General features: G+C 39.7%; 1 protein-coding gene across 2 annotated transcripts; it reads left to right on the forward strand.

Moving 5' to 3' along the window:
* Positions 1-117: 117 nt before the first annotated feature.
* Positions 118-19,438, forward strand: LOC147333079 (protein kinase C and casein kinase substrate in neurons protein 3). Of its 2 annotated transcripts, none has more exons than XM_086290013.1 (10): positions 118-351; positions 2,932-2,999; positions 9,104-9,260; positions 9,391-9,626; positions 11,678-11,833; positions 13,258-13,433; positions 14,173-14,293; positions 14,375-14,445; positions 14,543-14,622; positions 16,261-19,438. In XM_086290013.1, exons 2-10 carry the CDS (start codon positions 2,940-2,942, stop codon positions 16,368-16,370), a joined length of 1,167 nt encoding a protein of 388 aa, XP_086146139.1. In that variant the 5' UTR covers positions 118-351; positions 2,932-2,939; the 3' UTR covers positions 16,371-19,438. The 2 variants fall into 2 exon arrangements, with proteins under 2 accessions (XP_086146139.1, XP_086146140.1); XM_086290014.1 differs by lacking the exon at positions 118-351 and adding an exon at positions 564-800.
* The last annotated feature ends 2,274 nt before the right edge of the window (positions 19,439-21,712 follow it).

Here is a 21,712-nt window from a genome sequence, read left to right on the forward strand (position 1 = left end):
GAGGAATACGCTTCCTGTAGCTGTTTTACTGAGAGAGGAGGAGAGAGAGAGTGAGAGACGTTGAGGGAGGGAGGCAAGAGGAGAAGGAGGAAGGGAGGGGGGAAAAAAGCCAACTCATCTGACACAAACAGTGGGCCAAAGAAAGGGGAAGAGCAGGAGCAACACTGTCCAACAGGGGTGGAAAAATCAAAGTTGGAGAGAGTGAGGAAGAGCATAAAGAAGACTAGACAGAGAGGGAAAGAGCCTGAGAGACTCCACACAGACTGGAGACGGGAAGAAAAAACTGTTTTAACTAGGCAAACAAAAGAAGAGAGCAGGGGGTGAATGAGAGAGGGGCCCCAGCGTTCAGAGGTAAGGAAACTATTAGCCTGCCATGGCTGAATGGATGCATTTCAGTGAGATCAGATGGAGTGACGGCGCTCCTATCTCTGCTCTGTGTTCAGTTGTTGCTATATATTTCCTCTATGCAATGCGTGTGTGTTGAGTTATGCATGACAGATGAAACGGGGACAGAGGGAGGAGTGAGTGTGTGTGCAAAAGTGCGTTCAGCATACAGGGGTGAGAGAGTTTGGTTGGATCAAAGCTCCAGATGGACTTGAACGGGCTCTGGGTTCAGCTGGTTGGGTTTTCAAGTGAAGAAGTTGGAGTTTTAGATCCATGAAGTCTGAGTTAATGCAAGATACTGATAATCAATCGCGAACCTTTTAGAATCGGGGGGAGCTAATTTTATATCTGACATGCACATATATTATACAAAGTCTGGAGGATTCATGGTGGATATAGATTTGTGCTTGTAGGCGGTAAGTAGTAGTATATTTTTTGTGTGAAAAAGCAACCACGTGATGCATAGTTTGTGACTTAGTCAGAAAGTAAGAAGTAATGGGGTATGCCTCACTAATACCACAGACGTCACAGTGAGCTAACTGGAAATGACACTAGGGATCACTTTATTTCATCTTTATATAAATATTTCTGGAGGTTTTTAAATCTTTAGGCCAGTCCCACATTTTTAGAGGATCTCAAAATCGATTTAAGGAGTTATGAAATCACTGTTGAAAGGCGTATGTCACTAACAAAACATTCCCAGTAGATACAGAGTTGCACGGCATACTTTTCTTTTCTTTTTTTTTTAAACACATAAACTGAAGCATAATGCTGATAAACCTGAGGAGAGACATACAAGTCAGTCACAGCTAACCCAGAATGGAGGTTAAAGATTTTACTTTCCTACCAGCTTATAAGGGATTTATACATAAATCTGCTATTACACAGACACAAGTAGTGTGGTTGCAACTCTAAAACGTAGTAAAAAGTATACCGTTTGTAGTAAACCGTGTAGTCACATTAATTAATATCATGACAGGAGCTACCCCACTCCCACATTTTATCTGGAAACTTGGTCATACAATGAGGAAAGCCAGAAAGCAAGAGGGAAAGGAAGTCAGGGTCAAACGGGTTAAAAGAGAGGGTATTCTTTATTTTCATGACCTCTTGCAGAGATCTGGGTTGCGTAATTTACAAGTCCTCAGTGGTGGTGATGAAGCAAACTGAGGCAGATTGAGGCCAGGAAGAGGCAGGACATTATTCTCTTAGCGGAGCATGTGATGCCCCGTGAACAGCAGGATGTTGAGGGAAGATCATTGAATCTAATTGTGAGCATAACGGAGCCATGAGGGGAGATGTCTGCAGGCAGGAAAAACAGGCCAGTCACGAAGGCTCTGTCAGGGTGGAGTTCAGCTTTTGGGTGCTTCGAGGATTTGAAGCAAAGCTGCTGTGTGCTTAAATATTTAACTGGAAAACTTTCTCTTTTTTTTGAGGTAGAACCACATGAACATAAAGTAACACTCAGCTAAGAGCATGATTACGTTCAAAGAAAGTGTGATGTTTATGGGTCAATATTAAATGAGCAAAGCGCGACTAGCATGGGAAGAAAATGAGTGTGTGATAGGATGTGCCGACCCTTAGCCCCTGTTTATTTTTGGATAGCTCATGTTTCAGAAGCTGGGAATGCTGGGAGAGGACAGTCCATGTCTGCTGGTGTTGTCAGAGCTTCTGCACTATCCCGGTCCTATTTAACGTGCACGTCAACTTCCAACGCTTAGATGGGCGTACAAAGCCTCCATATTTGATTCAGTCACTGTGTTACACCTGCTGTATAGTCTCACATGGGTCCTGACATGTGTTGAACTAGTTATTTATCTGAACAGATATGAAATGCCTTCATGTCATGGAGCCTAAAATAGCAGGAGAGAATTGATTTCCAACCCGGAGCACTTGTGCCAGTGGTGAATCATGTTGGTGCCAAGGGATTTATGGGAAGTGGTAATTTGATCAAATACATTATTATATAAAAGGGCTGATTTAATTTAGAGTTATCTCCACCCACTGAGCTATCACTAAGAGCACTGAAAAACACAACAAGGAGAAAGGGATAGCTAAATGCAGTAGACAGAGAAACAGTCCATCAAAAGTAACCAAGGAAATTGTTAAATAGATACATAAAAGTAAAAGATAAAGACTTGAAAACAGTGAATATGTAAAAATAACTACATTTAAAATAACAGAGTGGACTGGTAATTAGCTTAAATTAATATTTGCAGCTTAAATTTATAAAAGTAAAATCCCTGTTTTATCCAGTAGTTTATCGTGTAACCATTATAACAGTGGTGTTAGTGATGTCAGGTCTGTGGGGCATGTCTGATAAAACAAGAACTCAAGTATTAAATTTTATTAAGTATCTACATTTTGTACCTGAAAATAATTTTGGCTAAATGTGTCCCTTATTTCAAACATTTGTCCCAAATACTGAAGCTGCAACAATCTAAAGCCAATAAATGAAAGGTGATAATGGCAGCTACATAAAGATCACAGTGAAAGGCAGCATGATAGAAAATATAGTCCAAACTAATCAGATATTCTTTACTTTCTCAGAAAACAGGATGTCGACCTTGCCATCAGAAAACAGCCTTGAAGATGCCTACAATCGCAGCTTCTGGATGGTATGTGTACTCAGTGTGTGTGTGTGTGCGGGGCTCTGGCTTTGTGTGTTTACATGTTTATACCTTATGATGGGACAGGGAGATATACTACACAAGATAGCTCCCCCCCGTATCTCAAGTCTGAGCGAACATGCAGCCAAAACAGTCCAGAGTTTTGTCGTTCAGGCAACACAACTTTTTAAACAAGGCTGTGTTTTCATTTTTAAGTATGAATAGTTACTCTCCGAACCGCCTCGCAAGGATTTAACACAGCTCTCGCTGAAGGCTTTTGGCTCATTGACTTATTCTATGTGTTTGTCTGGACTGAGTCTGGGGACCAAATAAAAAATGTTTTTTTCCTATAAAAACTTAATGCTTTCACAGAAAGTTATTTTCTTTGTTTTTTTTGTGCTCTTTTTTTGCATGAGACTTAACAGAATAGTTTGATATATATACTTAATATTTTGCCACCAGCTAGCCTTAGAACTATGGGAGCCATTTCACTTCCTGTTGATCCCATTGTGGAACATAACTGGCCGAAATTCAGTCTCAGGAGCAGCAGTGACAGCCCGTATGTAGCAAATGAAAATACAGCTGAAATAATTCTATGCAGCTCCTTGTAGAGGAAAAAAAAAGAAACCTGAAATGCTTGCATTCTGCTAATACATCTTAATTTGTTTGTGAAGAATTTACATCAGGACCACAAAGATGAGACGAGCGTATCCTGGATTATCCTCCTTTCTAAAACAAAATGGATTTAATGTTTTATTCAGTACGGGCTGAAATCGCTGACTGAGCCCATAAACTTATCAGAAAAGTGTTTACAGAGATCAGCTCTGAGGACTGTCTTGCCATTGAATTATATGGGACACGAGGTCTTTCTGTAGCCACAGGTATCACCCCCTGGTGCACATGAAAAAAGAAATCAGGTTTACGCACTTTCAAGCTGGCTTCACTTTTCAGACCTTGAAGCTTTCTCCATTTTTTTTCTGTCTTTGGACGTGACACACTTTCTTAAGCACACATTTCCAAATGACAACTAAAACAGATGTTAGAAGTCAAGCCATAGCAGAAACTTCCACATGTATACACAAAGCAGCTGGCTGTGGTGATTGAAGGTGACTGCTATCAGGGGGTCTGCTGCTGCTTGATGAATAAATATAAATTGACGAGTGCTGTAAAGTATCTCATGGTGCCTCAGTGTTCCCAGTACTGACAGAAAGGCCTTACTTAGGGTTCTGGTTTGGCTGGTGCAGTTAAGCAGGTGTCTCTACCTTATGTCTGAAGTGCAGAAGCCTGAGTTTGAGTCCACTCTCTCTCCTCCTCTTTCCTTTCTACGCTTCCCTGCAAAACTGTCAAAATGAAATCTTAAGAAAGAAAGATATTAAGTTAAAAAATCATCTAAAAATGTAACTATATTTTCTGTTTCAAAACCTCCTCTCCAAAATGGGCTACACGTCCATCGGGATCCATTCAGTGCAAACTGTATCAAGAAGAAGTCTAAAAAGTTCTTGGTTATATTACATTGTTGCACTTATTCCACCAGCATCTCCAGATGTCGCTAATTAACATGTTTATTTAATCCATAAGAAAACAACAGTACGCTTAGGACACGCTGATATATTAATGATGGATGTGTCCCAGTCCCAGATCGTTTCTTTACCTGGTGCAGTGATAACGAGGCTGCAGGCTAAGTGCCGAGCTCATTTAACAGGCTGCAGCTTCACACTAAACAGAGACATCAGAGAGGTACAGAATAAAATCTGCAGCACAAAAGGAAAACAGGGATCAAGTTTAGACCTTCTGCTGCATTTTTATATACAATACAAAAGTGGCTTTTATTTCACAGCACCAACATAGACAGAATGAGAAAAATAAACAGTCTGTAGAACAGACCTGTTTCCACAAACATAAAAGATAAATCCTAAGCATTATCTCTCTCACCGAAGCCTAAATGTACACACAGCATATCGGCCATATACCCATCTCTGTGAACTACCGTACACTCTGTTTACCAGTCATAGCCCAGTTTTGCCACCATATTTTAAGGCTGTAAACATTTCAGAGTGCCTGACTGTCTAATTTGAGTGTGCTGCCGCTTTAATATTGGCTTTGTCTGCTATTGGCCTCAATTGGCTGCCCCACTTTCATCTCTCCCCTCCTGTAATTTGGAAGCCTCCTGTTGTGCTGGATGTGTTTCCAGGCCAGTTCCCGTCTGTGTCATCCTGCCGCCGTGCTCAAAGGCTGCCTGCCTGTCATTATACTGCAAACTTCAGCATTTCGGTTTTGCATTGGCAAAGCCACCTCAACTTTATACATAGTGATAACAGTCTCTGGACCCAGTGCATGTCCCTTTTAAAACATTAATGCCACAGTTATATAAAGGGATTATATATGCTATTATATGCTTTGTTATATTAAATAAGGGCATTCTGTGACACCTGCATGTCTGCTACTAAAGTAAAAATGCGATTATCACATATTTCAAACACATTTTCACTTGTTTTCAAGTAGAAAACTAAAGATTTAAGAGTTTGATTTGTAACAGACTTTCTTTTCCTTTCTAGAACAAACATTTTTGACTCGCTTTCCCTGAATCTGTCATCTGCTCTTTGCTTGAGTTGCGGTAAAGTCACTTTGGAGTATAGTCTGGAAATGTTTCTTTTATGCCATTTCATCTTTTATTAATAGTTTTACTGCCATTGCTTTCACTACCTTTTACTTATTATACATTTACTTTAAAACTTTATCACAGCTACGAAGCATCAGAGCAGCATCTACTGTGGTACTGCTACACTACTACCAGCTAATACTTTAACTTGACACACATATGCAGGTTGTGAAACATAAAATCTGGAACACGTCAATTTCATCATCCCATCCATTCATCTACATTTAACACTAATGCAGTTCTATAATGAAAACTCGCCAGGCTTTTAACAGTTTGAATGCGATCATTTATTTATATGAGAGGTAATTTTTTTTCAGCAGAAGTCTTTAGTCATTTCCTTCGATACCGCTTTTGTTGCTTGGACTGATTCTCTAGTAGCGGATTTGCATCTGCCTCGGTTATTGGCCAACTGGGTCTCTGCAGCGTTGCCGCTGGCCTCAAACTGGATTCCTCAGCTGTTTCTGCTTAATTCGCAGACGAGTGAGGAAAGTCAGTGCAAACCACAACAGAGGCAAAAAGAAAGGAAGGATAGAGGAGGAAGGAGGAGGGCGCTTGTGTGAAACACTCCTCGTGATTAAAGCATTTAAAACTACAGTGTTTCATTAAAGGCACACTGAGGGCTCTGATTGCTTTTTTTGAAGGGTGTTAATACAGACAATGAAAAACTTTTACATTCAGGGTCTTTGTCCTTCTACGTGCAGCACTCTTTAAAGCACTCTAAACTACACTTGAACAGAAACATTAAAATGCAGGATTAGTAAACAAATCATTTGCAATTAGAATGAAAAAGAGATATATGTATGATATATGAAAAATATGAGTTAAGAAAAATGTCACATTATAATAAAGATGCATCGGTTGATTGCTTTAGTTACCTGAAGCACAAAACTGCATATTTGTTTAATGTTTGCTGCTAGCACTACTTTTCACAAACAACAACTGACCTTTCTGTTGTCCCTGCATTTAATTAACTACTAATTAAGAGTCCCATTACAGACTTTGGACATTGCAAGAAAAGGCTGTTGTTGTAACTCTAGAGGCTTATCATCTTACACTGAATTTGCCAAAGAAAATAAGTAAAGAAGCGTATTCTGTGTTACAGTATCCAAAAGTATATGACGCACTGAAAGCACGCAGACAGTTTTACTATAGTCTCTTGGAGCTATCCAAGTAAGCCATGTCTGTGATCCAACACGTACAAAACCCGTAACCAGAGCCCCAATATTGAGGTTATTAGTTACATGTGTGTTTGACAGGTAAAACATTGGCTTTAGGGACGTCTTGTTCACTCATGTCTTTTTTTTTTTTGTGGTATTTACATCAACTATATTGCCTCAAGTAATTTAAAACAGCATGGCGAACAATCACACTGAAGCAGCTGTCTAAATGTGTCAGTGACAACCAGATAGAGTCTGACAGAAAGTGAAAAAGAGAGTAGGAGTCAGTGCTGAGAAGGAGCTGATGACAGCTGCCAGGAAAATTGCAGAGATTTCCAAATTCCACATCCACAAACAACACACTTGCTTCAGAGATGTTATTACATTTAGGGCCCTGCCTCTGCTGCTCTCTTGTCCTCACTCTGTCTGGCTTTTTATGGACGGGCTTCGACCGCGCCTCACACTGTGGCCGGCATTTGTGCTACCAGCGGAAACTCAGTGCCAGTGAAGTGTCACTCGTGGCAAGTGGGAGGATTAGCCTTACATTGCTGCTGCAGCGTCACAGCTATGGAAGGACTATGATGGAAGGGTAGCATTTCTACCTTAATATTTTTGTCTTTTGTACTACAAAACAAAGGAATACTAAACATTCAAGAAATCACGCTTATGTGGACTTTCAGTTTCATAGGGGATGCTTTCACTTACTGAATCCAACATTTTGATTTCATGCATTAAACAGCAGCAAGAGTCTCACGTAGCAGTCATCATCTGGTCAGACAGTTTTCCATACATTATTTGTGAAAAGTAAAATAAAATTCAGTTTTCTTTTCATGTTGGTATTTTATTAAGAAGCATGTGGAAATAATTATTTTAGCTGTTTAGCTCAATTCACTCTTATCCTTGGTAGCACCCTCTGCTGTACCCCAGATTTAACTGCAGCCAACGTCTGCACAACACGATTAACAGGAAGACGGTAATGGGTGTATTTCATTTAGCTGTGGTACTGTGCATTATTCAGTGGAACTTAGTAAGACGTCATTATGACAATGATTTAGAGGATCATTTAGAGAAACACACACAAGTAAATGAAATCAATACTATATATATTTACTATACATATGTAGAGTGAATGTGTGCAGCTGGAGTCTGCTTAGCATTGCAGAAAGCTGAAGCAACTGACAGCAAACCTCCAGAAAGTTACAGTTTCTGGCTAACAAATATTCTGGCACAAAACCATTAAAACAAATCATTGTTTTAAACACAAAATGTAATTAGTGAGCTTTTGATGAGCTTTAGATTTGTTTGCAGTTCCTGAGAGCAGTCATATATTAAGGGAACAGTTAAGAGAGGGCTCAATCTTCTCACCTCTCTCTCAATGAGCTTCCACAGTATTGCAATCAAATCTCATTTTGAGTATAGATTATTAGTTGTTGCCAGGAAAATAGCTTCTGATATGTTAGTAGTGTGCAGTAAGGTTTGAACATGCAGGATCCACGGCTCCATTCAAGGGTTTGAGGGTTTAAACTGTACTAAATGTAGTTAAACAGTTACCCTTAAAATATGTGGCAAATTTATTTACAATTTAGACGAAGATTTGAATTCCCTTTTCTTGAGGACAAAATGACTTGCTGTTCAAACCTTCTGTTTACGAGGGGCAGCCAATCAGAAGACGGCTAGGTTAAAGGAAAGGGGGTGGACACAAGATTAACTGAGGGTCTGCACCAAGATCCATCATAGGTTAAATAAGGATTATTTTAAACTGTGACACATACTAAGCTACTCTAGTAGAGCCCGAGATTAAAAACATGGCGCTGGAAATGACCATAATAGGTCTGCTTTGAGTAATCTAAACAACAAAACTGAGTTAATATAAAAAACGAAGCTTCAGGCAGCGAATATTTGCCCTAATATTTCTACTTATAATATTAGTCTATTTTTAATATGTTACTAGTATTACAAATTAGAAGCAGTAGTAGTAACAAGCAACAGTAGCAGTGTGCTTGTAATACCAGTTGGAGTAATCTTTTTGTTTGTGTTATTCAGTTTTGGGTCTCCATATTTCCAAGAATACACCGAACAAATGTACCGTTTTGGATTCTCTGGCACTGAAATAATAAAACTAAAGAAAAGAAACTGAATCACTGAACACTGGAACATTTTTTGTTAACTTCTAACTTTTTAAAGCCAAAAAATTAAAAGACTTAGAGTTTAAAGCATCAAATCAATTTAACCTTCCATCCACTTCATGTGTTTATGATGTGGAAAGCAAATCTTCCTCTCTCTTTGTGTCCTGGCAGCCTGGGAACTATCAGCGCACTGCGAAGCGAACAGAAGATGCTTTCCAGGCCTGTAATGACATAGTGGCATGTTTCCAAGAGAGAGCGCGCGTGGAGAGGCAGTACGCCCAGCAGCTCAGTGAATGGAGCAACAAGTGGAAGCCGGTGGTGGACTCTAGTAAGATCAGTAACCGCAACACATAATGAACGTGGAAATGATCTTATTTCTAAATCATGTCCCAATTATTACTGAAATACAACAGTAATTTTAATGGTGTGTCATCTTCTTCTCCTCCTCCCTCCCTCAGGTCCTCTATATGGCTCTCTTATGAAGGCTTGGCAGTGTTTTCTGTCCTCCGCCGACAGGCTTGCCGCCCTACACGCCACCATCTGTCGCTCCCTGGTGTCGGAGGATGGGGACCGGGTCAGGACCTGGCAGAAGGACACCTTCCACAAGAAGTTATTTGGGGGTTTCAAGGAGTCCCACGACATTGAGACGGGGTTTGCACGTGCTCAGAAGCCGTGGGCCAAACGACTTAAAAAGGTCAGATTTTTTTCCAGATTTGTTTATGGTAGTTACACATCGTCATATTAATTAAAAGCTTTTGTCTGATCTCAGTCACTGAGCTGTGTACAAAGATATAAAATGCCACGTTAAAGTTAGTTTAGTATGTTGTGAAGCAATAAATTACATACTGAGGCAGCCACTAAAGTACAGTTTGTCTTGGCGCTTGTGGCAGCTGTTATTTGTCACACTGCTTTGATTGGGATAATCTTTGAACAATATGTTCTTATTTTTCTTTTTTCTGCACACATGCTTTTTGCCTCTTTGAGCACTTTGTTTTAGAAGCAGTTTCAAAACGTACAGTATTATTTTACATTTAATTAAGCTCTTCCCAAATTCAGTCTTAAAAAATAAAGAATTTGTTTTTACTGATATGTAAATTAACAATAAACTTGCAGCCTGGAGGCTTTTGAAGACCGCTACCATCTTACTCACTCACTCACATTTTTACTTAATCAACATTTTGACCATTTGGCTGTAGCTCAGGTGGCAGAGCCGATCAGCCACTAACCAGAAGGTCGGTGGTTCGATCGTAGGCTGCTCCTTGTCTGCATGCCAAATATCCTTGGGCAAGATACTAACCCCACGTTGCTCTCCGAAGCATCCATCGGAGTGCGAATGTGTATGAATGTTACTTAGAAAGCATCTAGAAAAATGTGCTGGTGTGAATGGGTGAATGCACAAGTTGTGTGAAGCGCTTTGAGTGCTCAGAAGAGTAGAAAAGCGCTATATAAGAACCAGTTCATTTACCATTTTGAAATTATTTCTCATTTAATGAAATCTTTAATGAAATAAGCTTCACCGATGCAATATTTTCCTTCCTGATTTTGAGAGCTAAAAGTGGAGTGTAGTTCTCGCGCTCCAGCAGCAATACACCTGTTCCTAAAGAAAAACGTAGCTAATATTTTTTTTTCAATTTAATTTAGTTTTTCTAGTGGTTAAAACCCCAAAGTGATCAGAGAGGTTGAAGTCATGTGTTTTTGTTTTAGATTTCTAAAGATTTAGCAACCACATTAGCTTCATTTATCAGACCTGAGAGGCTACGCACATGTTTTATTAGCAGTGTAACTGTTGATAATATATAAAATGAGGATGTAGCCATCTTGAGATTACACATTGGTTTTGAACTCTGCATTTTGAAGCCATAATGTCAGCTGCCATGTTGTTGTTGCACTTTATATGAGTAAAAGGATGCTAAGTAATCAGTGAATGCTAGCATGTTTGGTTCGCAAGTTGCATTCATAAACTGATAAACTACCCAGGTGCAACACACACTAGTTGAACATTTTAACATGGAAGTCTGTGGAGATTCACTCACTCTCGTGAAGCCAGCCTCAAGTGGTCACCAGAGGAACTACAGTTTTTGCTACTTCCTGCTTAACTTCATTTTGCTTAGCTTCTCTGGAGGTTTACTCTGGAGTCTAACTTAGTGCTAGTGGAGGCCATGTAAAGTCTCTGTAACCACTAGAGGGCATCAATACATCTTTTATATACAGTCCATGGCTTCACAGCTCCACTCCAGACAGCTCTGGTCATCATGACATTTTAATGTTCGCTTCTGGGAGCCTTTTCTCTGTGACATTCCCAAGCCTTATTTTGTGCCAGTGCCAGAAACCCAGTTCTCAAGAGTGTTTGTGTTCTGATGCAATGAGCCACTTGAATCTGTACCTTACAGTGAAATGAGAGCAGCAAGGGACATGCATCAAAAATATAATTTTGCCTCAAAAGACGAGCCCTTAGGGGATCAATTTTTCATATATACTAGAAGTGACTGTGGCATCGCAGATGGTTTCTCATTAAGTAAATGGCCTCAATTCAAATACTATATTTAGAAAACAGGAAGCTAATGCACTGCTATTTCAAAATGAATTTATTCAGTAATGTGCTTTTCAGAGTCAGGTGCATCTTAGCTTAAGTGCCTCTGAAGTGCCTGTAAGTGAATTGGTGTTAGTGTAATCGGTGTATTTCTATCCCTATCTATTGTGCATTGACTCCATATAGTCAGTCTGTGCTTTGGTTTGCATCCACAGCTGGATAAAGCAAGAAGAGCATACCATAAAGTGAGCCGTAAAGAGCAGGTAGCCAGAGAGCGAGAGGCACACGCTCAGGGAAACCCGGACGTCTCCATAGACAAACAGAAGAAGATCCAGGAGGAGAGAGAAGTGGCTCAACAGGAGGCCGAGAAGGTGCACACCACATGTCACTGCTTTCTTATTTTTTTCCTTATTTTTTTCATTTTGTTTTCTTGAACTTTCTGTAAGTTTTGTCTTACGTGCACTGTGGAGTTTCTGGCCACGGAGCATTAAAAAAAAAATACTATTGCATAATTATTAATTAATTAAAACAGGTGAAGCATGAATGATGAGTTAAGGAATCTCACTTTGGAACATGAGTAGATCCGTACCTTACCACTGATGCTCGGTGGAAGGGTGCCTGTTACAATCCTGGTTTACCAGGAGAAAGGGGAGTGACATTAATAAACCACAGGGAAAAGGTTTAGTGACTGTTAAGTAGGTTATTGTGTTCCTTTATGGTTTTAAACTAATAAATCAGAGGGCATGTGGATGCAACTCCACATGCTAAGTATGTAATATCTGTATTCTAGTTATCAAAAGCAAAGAAATTAATTACACGTCTTACTAGCCTGTCCAAAGCAAACGTTAGAGAGAAAAGAAAGACCCTTATTACTAGTATCTCTAATAAAAGGAATCTAACTGTGTGGTGAACAATAAGTAGAAGTACTGTTACCTTTCCTAATTTACAAATCCCCCAAGTGGAGAGCAAAACAAGCAGGTTGATGAATCAGAACCTAGCAGGCGTAAACCCTTCACTATAAATTACGTGACCAAAGTACAAGTAACCATTCCAAACATGGAAAAGACTGCTCCCTGGCCTGACAGCCCCTTTTAAAGCAGCTGCAATAATTAGCCCCGCTGCGGTTGGAGTACGGCGCCAGATGAATCAAAGTGGCAGCAGGTAAAACACAGAAGGAGCAAACAATTGAGGAAGGCAGGATGACGGACAGGTGCCAGCACCAATCAGCAGCATAGTTAGTCTCCAGAGTAGCGCAGAAAACAGTCAAATTATACAAACGGGACAGAGTGGAGTGACCAAGGAGTGCAAGAGTGCTGGAAATGTTTCGTGTGGTTTAAATCATTCATCTTCATATCCTCTCACAAGTTTATGATGTGGTTTCTGCTGTTGTACTGTAATAATGTCTACTTCACAGGAAACCTGTGATGTCAGCACTGGGGTGAAGCGTTATATCAAGTTAAAATTCATTACCAGTTGTGACTGCATAGTCTATGGGAGGTTAAATGTTGCAATTTTTTGCTTCGTTAATATTTTTATATCAGTTAATCACCTGACTGAACCTGGTGAAATCATTTTGAAATGGTTTTGTTTATCTTGGCGAGCTAGCTTCAGTTTATCAAAGTTTTTTCTTAGAAGACTGTTGTTGAAGTTCTTTGTTTCGCATGTTTTTAGTGGGATGAAATGTTTTGTGTAAGACATTCGACACACATTTAATACAATTTTTGTTTTGCTTTTTTGACAGTTAGATTTCCACCGCTCAAGTTTTATTTGCCAATTTGGTTTGAAATACTTTCAGGTCCGTGCCCGCTACGAGAAGGTCCTGGAGGAGGTGAACAACTATGCTCCTCGCTACATGGAGGAGATGGAGTCCGTCTTTGACCAATCACAGGAGGAGGAGCGCAAGAGGATTGTATTTCTCAAACAGGCTTTCCTCTCCATCCACAAACACCTGGACATTACCAACAATGAGAGGTGAAGCACGGTGCTTTGTACGTGTGCGGTGTTGAGAAAAGGTGCTGCTGCCGCTGCTGATTAGAGGATTGATGTATTTGATTAAACAAGTAGCACAGATTCGTCTTATGTGTGAACCCTGCAGCTTGTGTCGGGCTGTCTTTAGAGTTAAGTATGTTGAAATCAATAATTTGACTTAATTTACCTCTAATTAAAAGCTATACCACTACATATTAGCACATCACCGACTCTCTTCTACTCTGATGAAGGAAATACTGGATACGATGGCAACTTAATTACTTTATAAAAATGAGCCAAAGCCACAGGGAGAGGAGAGAAATTATATACACTATTAATCTGCTTAATTTGGGGGGAACACTTAACTTAAAGTGTCCCGGATTGCAGTGTAAGTGAATTAAGTATGTTTTTAATTATATAATCATCAGTATCCAGAGTACACATAAAATTTGTAACATATATTCCAGATCATTGGGTTTCTTATAGCATGGTGTTTATTAAGTACTATGAGACATACTATACCTAAAGGACACAGGGTATTTCCAGCAGTGTGAACCTCTCTGAAGCTAAATGTGAGAAAAGAGCTGTGGAAAATATCCAAAATTCACACGAGACAGCACGACTGTTTTTGATAAGTAGGACTATTAGAGGAGAGATGATCTCTTCCAGCAAAATTTTAGGAACGGATCAGCATAGATTAAAATCAAATTTGAGATTTTTGTGTTTATCTCTCGGCATTTAGTGTGCGGGCCGTGTACAATGAGCTCCACAACACACTGATGGCCATCGATGAGCAAGAGGACCTTCGTTGGTGGAAAAACACCCACGGCCCGGGCATGCCAACTGACTGGCCTCACTTCCAGGTATTTCCCTTTATTTTCCAGCATTTTAAGTTTAACTCTGTGCACTTTATTTTAGTTACTTATATTCCAATGTTTTTTCAGGAATGGACACCTGAAAAGAAAAGCAAAAAAGGGAAAAAAGAAGTGGAAAAATCAGGAACAATAGAGAAGAGGTGAGGATATTATTCCGAACGGGAACTGTTAATGTTGTCTAGCTTTTTTTGAAGCAATCAAAGATTAATCTCTTTCTTCTCTTTTTTCCACTGACAGCGTGATGATCGGGGGAGTGAAAGTAAGAGCTCTGTATGATTACGTCGGCCAGGAGACAGATGAGCTGTCCTTTAAAGCAGGTAAACACTGCAAGATGAATGACGTCACTGTGAACTCAGCCGCGTCTCTGTATATTCATATTTTGAAGCCTCAGCTTTGGCTTTAAGGCTGCAGTCATGTTTTTGGAGCTAGAATGTGGACCATATTTGGAGGAGAGGGCGCAGGGCTCACATAAATACTTTCCTGCCTAGTGTATGGGCTCAGTCACACATTCTGGCTCACACTGAATACAAAATTAAGTCCATACCATATTTCAAAGTGGAGGATTAGCTGTCGTATGAAACCGCACACTCATTGGCTCGCAAACTTTCAATTCCAATGGGGTAGCCAGTCAGAACTGACCCTCTGTTAGGTTTTTGCATCCTATATGGTCAACAGCAGAAAAGCTTTTCTCAGTGACCTGAAGCTGTCATTCAAAGAGGCCACATTGCTACATTAATGTCGAGTCAAGCCATTTATTTGTACTGTACATCAAAAAAAATAACCGGTAACAATCCAAGTATACAAAAGTATATGAAATATACAGAGACCAGCAGTGCCGACGTATTTTGGTCTCAATGTTTTAAGTTGATTTTAAGTTTTTAGATTCTTTTTCTCACAGTTTTTGATTATTGTTGGGTTCCTGTTTCACATCTTTATTATCCTAGTATAGTGCGCCTTATTTGGTTCCTGTTTCTAGTTCACGATCATTCTGGTAATGAGTTTCAGCATTGTTTTGTTTCATGTCTTGGTTGCTATTCGTTGCAGTTATACTTCGCAGTTCCTTCCTCTATCTCATCTTTCTGTTAGTGTCTGCACCACATTTTTCAGGTCTGGTCTGATTTTAGTGTGTCTTTTGGTTGTTTTCTTTTTATATGTTGAAGGCTGTGTTCCTTTCATGCCTTGCATTATTTTTACTTTTTCCTTTAGTGATTCTTTTCATCTGTGTCTCAATCCCAAGGGTCTTCCTCTTTTTTTTTTTTTTGTTACTCTTTAAGTTTTCCCAGATTATTTGATAGCTTTTGTACATTTTGATTAGTTGCCCTTATTTACCCATCTTGCCTTCTCTGAACTTTAGTATATCAGCTTGAAAATAAAGCTAGAAACATATTTATGTATCGATTGCAACTTTATCGGTGAATCTTTGGGTATTAGCTTTTGAAGGCTGCCTCAAGTGGCCGTTAGAGAAACTGCACTTTGGTGCCTTACTTGCTGAAAGCAGCTTTATTTCAAATGTACTACGACTATTATTACATGAAATTACTAAGCAGAATGGTTTGAATCATTGATTTTACAGTTAAATAAAATATATGTTTAAACTGTTATAGGCTCTTTTTTATGGTTGCTGGCCTGACAAAACAAATAAGGGTTATAAGGCTTCGCTCACCCCAACTGTTTGCAGAAGACGGCCGCCCCTCCCTGAGCCTGGTTCTGCCAGAGGTTTCTTCCTGTTAAAAAAGGAGTTTTTCCTTCCCACTGTCGCCAAAGTGCTCATATGGGGTCATATGATTTTTGGGTTTTTCCTCTGTATGTGTTATTGTAGGGTCTACCTTACAATATAAAGCACCTTGAGGTGACTGTTATATATAAATAATATTGAATTGAATTGATGTTTAAAAAAATGTTGCAATAGTTTTAAAAAACAAATACAGAAATTAATTTTCTCTTCCTCCCTCCAGGTGAAGAGTTTCTAAAGATCGAGGATGAGGATGACCAAGGATGGTGTCGAGGGAAGAAGGATGATGGGTGGGAGGGGCTTTACCCAGCCAACTACGTGGAGGTGGTGTAGTTACCTGAATGTGAAAGATCTTTGTTATATCAAATACCACATGACAGCCTGAGTAAATATATAAACATCTAAAAAACACAAAATCAGTGCTGTAAAAGTCCACATAAAGTAGCTGTTAGCCAAAGAAGCGTGTCAGCACAAGACGATGGAGATTTTGACATACAGAGATTTTTAAAAGTGCCCAGGTTTGTAATCTCTTGAAGGACTTTTGATATATGTTTTAATATACACACTATGCATAGACCACTTGTATTGAAGCCATATAAATAAACAATGCTTTAATGTAAAGAAAGAAATAACATGCTGGAGTATAACGGTACACAGTTATTTGGTGCTGGAGTCAGTGGTGTAGCCAGAACATTTTAAAGGGGTGGCCAAGCTAAGACCATTACATCCATCGTCACATGGATTTTTATTTTTCCTGCATGGAAAATCACTGCAGGTCAGAGAATGTATGAGTATGTTTGTACATAGCCCTTTAATAGGTGTCATTATTGGTTATGTGGGGTGGCCACAGGGCTAGTCTACAGCAGCCATCTCCTGCCACCCCTTGGCTTATCCCTTGAATAAAATGTGTGTGGGACTGCTATTTTCTTTAAGCTGTTTTTAAGCCTCGTGCAATTAAAATGCTCACAAAGCCTCACAATATATGAAGAAAGCGTTGCTAAAACTGTGATTATAATTATTCCGAAGCAGCCGTACAGTTGGAGTCAGCCTAATAGATGCAGAAAGCCATGTCGACTGTATTTCTCTTCTGTTTTTGTGGTTTAAAGGAACAGAAAGTCATTAGGAATCCTGTATAACCCTCAGTTAGCCAACAGTGAAGCTGTTTTACCCACACCAGCATCCACTCACACCCCACAAAGTCCAATGCTGTCTTAGTTCATACAGAGTTGACTTAAATCAGCTTTCATCACTATTTTCCTATTAAGAATTTATTGCTTGACTATTTGTATGCGAAAGAGATTGAACCCAGTGGCAAACCCAGAAGAGAATCCAGAGAATATTCAAGCAACTCTTAATATTTCACCTCGCTGGTTTTACTCTTTCGGGCTCACAGCTTTACAGTTTTGGTTCACTCTTACTCAAGCTGAGAAAATGCTCTTAAAATCCACTCAATGTGACCTTAGCAGCACCAGCTACAGCAGACAAACAGACACACCAAATATTTCCAACAAGGCTAAAAACACAACTAAATGTTTTTATATTGCTTCAAATGTGTTTATCAATTTGCAGCTGTTCATCATTTTGAAATTCTTATTGCTTGTCCTTTTCTGCCCAGCCTCTGCATCAGTGAGGGAAATGCTTGCAGTCAGGGTTGCCATATACTCTTTGTGAAGGCAACACGATCACTACTAGTTTGTTTCCACTGACCCCAATCAGTCAGTCCAAGTTTAACACCCTGCGCTGGAATGACACTGCAGTTTAAGAAACAGTTTATGGTGTAATACTTCTTCACCAGTATTGTACCTGCTAAACTGAACCAGTAACTGTTAGAGGTCTGTTAACACGTATTACATTAAAAACAAGCAGGTATATTAAACTGCAGGTTATTATAAAACACACTTATTTTTCACGCCTTGTTACAAAATATGATGAAGGCTGAAAAACAGATTTAATAACACGCTGACATAAACAACAAAACTTCCTAGCTGGGCCTTGTTAGCATACATTGCATTCTATTTTTACACACTCCCTAAATTTTGTATTCCTACGCTTTGTTATTCATTATCACTCACACAGCATATAAACAGGACAGCTTTACAGTCATTAGAAGCCATATTGTGGGCTTTCACAAAAGACATTGTGCAAGGCTGGGCCCGAGCTATTTTAGCAACTAAAATGTCTGAGTGGGGTTATTTAATACCCCGTTATGTTTATTCAGGACTACTTCATTTCTATTTGTGTTTGTTATACCTGCTTATTCCTCTACTTGTGATAGATTTTCCAGTGTTAACACGAGCTGTTTTCATTGTCACTTTGGGCATTAAGTATCTGCAAAGAACATCGCAATGTAGAAAAACCTGTAATGGATTGGAATGGAAATCATGGATTGCAGGGATCATACATATGACTTCACACAACTATCAGTTACCTCTTGCACATCAATGTGCCACCTCATGTAAAACACCATAAGACTGTGGGAGAGGTTCAGTTCAGCTTTATCATATATCGCCAAATCACAACAAATTCCCCTTTTTATTTTGTAAGATAAAGACCCGACTATGGTACAGAGGTGAAAGTTCATTATAGGAAACATTTTAGCAGATAAATATACACAACTTCAAACAGATACAAATGTAAAGATCTGTAGAGCAATTGAGAGAACAGAAAACTGCCCAACTAGCTATGTGATCCAACCTGCATACAAGAAGTAAATCTGTTTCCAAGAAAGCCTTTTTTCACCTCACCTGCCTGCTGCTGGCTGCCTGCCTCATTTTTAAGTTCAAATTTGTTCAACTCTGCAGCACAAGTAATCGAAAATATTAGGTTTAGATGTGAAAGCGCCTTTGCACTGAACCTCGGAGTCCCCTCCTGGTTAGAAGGCCTTTCAAAGTTTAGCAACTCTATCACGAAAATCATAAATGAGGTGCATGCAGGGCTTTGAAGATCAAAGAGGAAAAGTGCTTAAAGATGAAGTCCATTCATAATTTAAAAATTTTGATGTTGCACCTTTAGTTAAAGGTGCAACATCCAGGTGAGCCCTATTATCTGTCATTATGGTTCACAATGATCTTTGCTATGGGACTAAAGTCATTAAAGCATCGAGTTGCTTTTAGAAAAGGAGAAAATGTCATGGGGAATAGTAATATTTCTTAGCATGTCACACTGTTCCTTCTGGGTAACTCCTGGGGAACAGTTAGTCTTTCTGTCTGTCTGTAATATCTAATCTTCTGTTATTAGATTGTAACTATCACAGAGAGCATCTTTACCAAAGTGAGGAACGTGCTGGGTTTGCCTATTATAGTATCTCTATATGTGCTGTTGCTGTGTGTCATTCTTTGTCATGTAAATGTATGACCTTTCAAATCCCCTGTCTTTTTAAAATAAAAACCGAACCTGTTACACAAACAAAAGAAGCGTTATTAGATGTGGGATGGAAAGTGTGTGTTGTGTGAGACAGAGAAAAAGAGTCATTAGTGTGTGTTATGAATCACTATGACATCACCCCCTGGAGTCCCACAGTCCTCCCTGTGGATGTTATTACATGTACACACACACACACACACACACACACACACACACACACACACACACACACACACACACACACACACACACACACACACACAGTCATTTTTAAGTCTTGTGTCCATGTCAAGAGAGCTGTGTCCAGGTCAAACGCTGCTCTTTATCTCGATGACTCCTCTGCAGCGTCAGATGTATTCTTACATCAGCTCATGGCCGCCAGCCAAGAAAACTACCTCACCCTGATGTTTATGTTTAAGCTGGCCAATAGCAAAACGTGAAAATGATAAGACTGAGCATTGTTACACTCCTCACTCTCACACTGTTTTGCCTTGAATACAAGCAGGGGAGGATAGTGGCACGTCTGTTTCCATAGCAGTAATGGAGATAATGATGTCACCCTAGTAGGAATTTCCTTCTGCGTTCATACTTGATGACAGTTTGGTTGCTTGCAGCAAATACACACTGATCTTTAGTCACGGACGATCTCACATGAGCTCTGACACTCTTTTTCTACAGTTTGCCAGTGCTTTTTGAAATGGTACAAACTTCAAATAAAACCAAGCATAAGGTATGCTGAAAAGGGCTGTGATGGATTTCATCTGGGATTTTGATAGTCACAGAAAAGCAGCTGCATTAGCAAACAAAAGGCATGAGTAGAAGAAAGTCTTCAAAGCTCCAATCTTGTTTTAATTTGGCATTTGGGCGCAGCAAAAAGAAGCTGTGAACACTGACAGACTGGTAATCTGATGCTAAACACTTTGTTTGCAGCAGCTACAGTCCAAGATCATTATTCATTCATTTTAATAGCCACTTGATGAATGTAACTCAAGCATTTGTTTTCTTTTCCACAAGCTAGTGAGGAGAGACAAACAGGCTGTAGAGCCTCTATGTACTCAAATGTTCAGCAGAGAGTTTCTAAGCATGTCTGCTGTTTGGTTTTAAACAACTCAATTAGCCTATGGAGCGACTTTTACCTTCTGCAGCAGAAAAATAGGACAGTGATCAGAGGTTAAAGTTGGATTTGGCAGGTGGAGGAACACAGCATTGGGTGTAGCAGTTCAACACAGAGAAAATCATTACTTACAATCTCATAATAACTTGTTTTGTGATGCTATGGTCACTGATTTTTTATGGACTTGGACATCTGAATTCAGCAAAACAAGATACACCCAGATAGTTTACAAGCAGCAAGGATGATTTTCTAACCTCTGCATAAAGCTAGTATATGAGGTAGAGTGAGGTCAGTTCCTTCATCATAATTATGCAAATCTTCATGACCATTGATCAACAACCACTGTGAATGGTACTCATGGCCATTGATCAGCGTGTTGGGGAATGGCTGCAATCACAGCATTGTAAGATGGCGAAAGATGTACCCTTAGGCCCCCTCCTCGATTCAGAGGTGGTCTTTCCCTTTTCACATAAATGGCCTCCTTGACTCCGCACTCAAACCAGCGTTCCTCCCTGTCCAGGATGTGTACATCCTCATCATGGAAAAATCCTCCACTGGCCTGTAGGTGTAAATAGACTGCAGAGTCCTGGCCCGAAGTTTTAAGTTAAGGTTTCACGCCCGAAACCCGGTTTCTACCTGTCCAAACACTGCACCCCGTCGTCCCGGGCGACAAACTGGTAGATACCAGTGGCTATTTCTAACCAAGGTCCCAAGTCATTGGCAGGTGCCACCTGGGATAACCTCACGCCGGAGGACCCTTTTCCACGTCTGGAAAAGGGAGGGGGTTCCCACCCCTGAACTTGGTGCAGTCCTAGGAGCACCGCTCCCGTCCTAAAAACTTTAATTACTTTGAAAACACCCCATAAAATCACGCCAGCAATTCTATTGATGTCCAAGCCCGGCTTTATATTCAATTGAGACTTTACTGTCACAAACACTTCACCAATTACCTATTAAACTAAATCCACTCAGCATTTCAACTGCTTTACACGGTCCAACCGTATTAAATCCTTAAGCGGTCCAACCGCATTCAATCATTTATATCCTCAATACTATCAAGAGACTTTCATCAAAATCAAAATCAAAACAGACATCCACCAGTAATTTCAGTGAGTAGACTTAATTTTCACAGCCCAATTTGACACACTTTGGAAATAATTCAACAGGTAGTGTCTTACCTTTTTAGATATGATGCGCC

This window comes from Aulonocara sp. 'chitande type north' Nkhata Bay, linkage group LG4 (genome assembly GCF_057382095.1).
Source record: "Aulonocara sp. 'chitande type north' Nkhata Bay isolate Kocher_YH1m ecotype deep benthic linkage group LG4, A_spYH_male_GT1.1, whole genome shotgun sequence".
Lineage (NCBI taxonomy): Eukaryota > Metazoa > Chordata > Actinopteri > Cichliformes > Cichlidae > Aulonocara > Aulonocara sp. 'chitande type north' Nkhata Bay.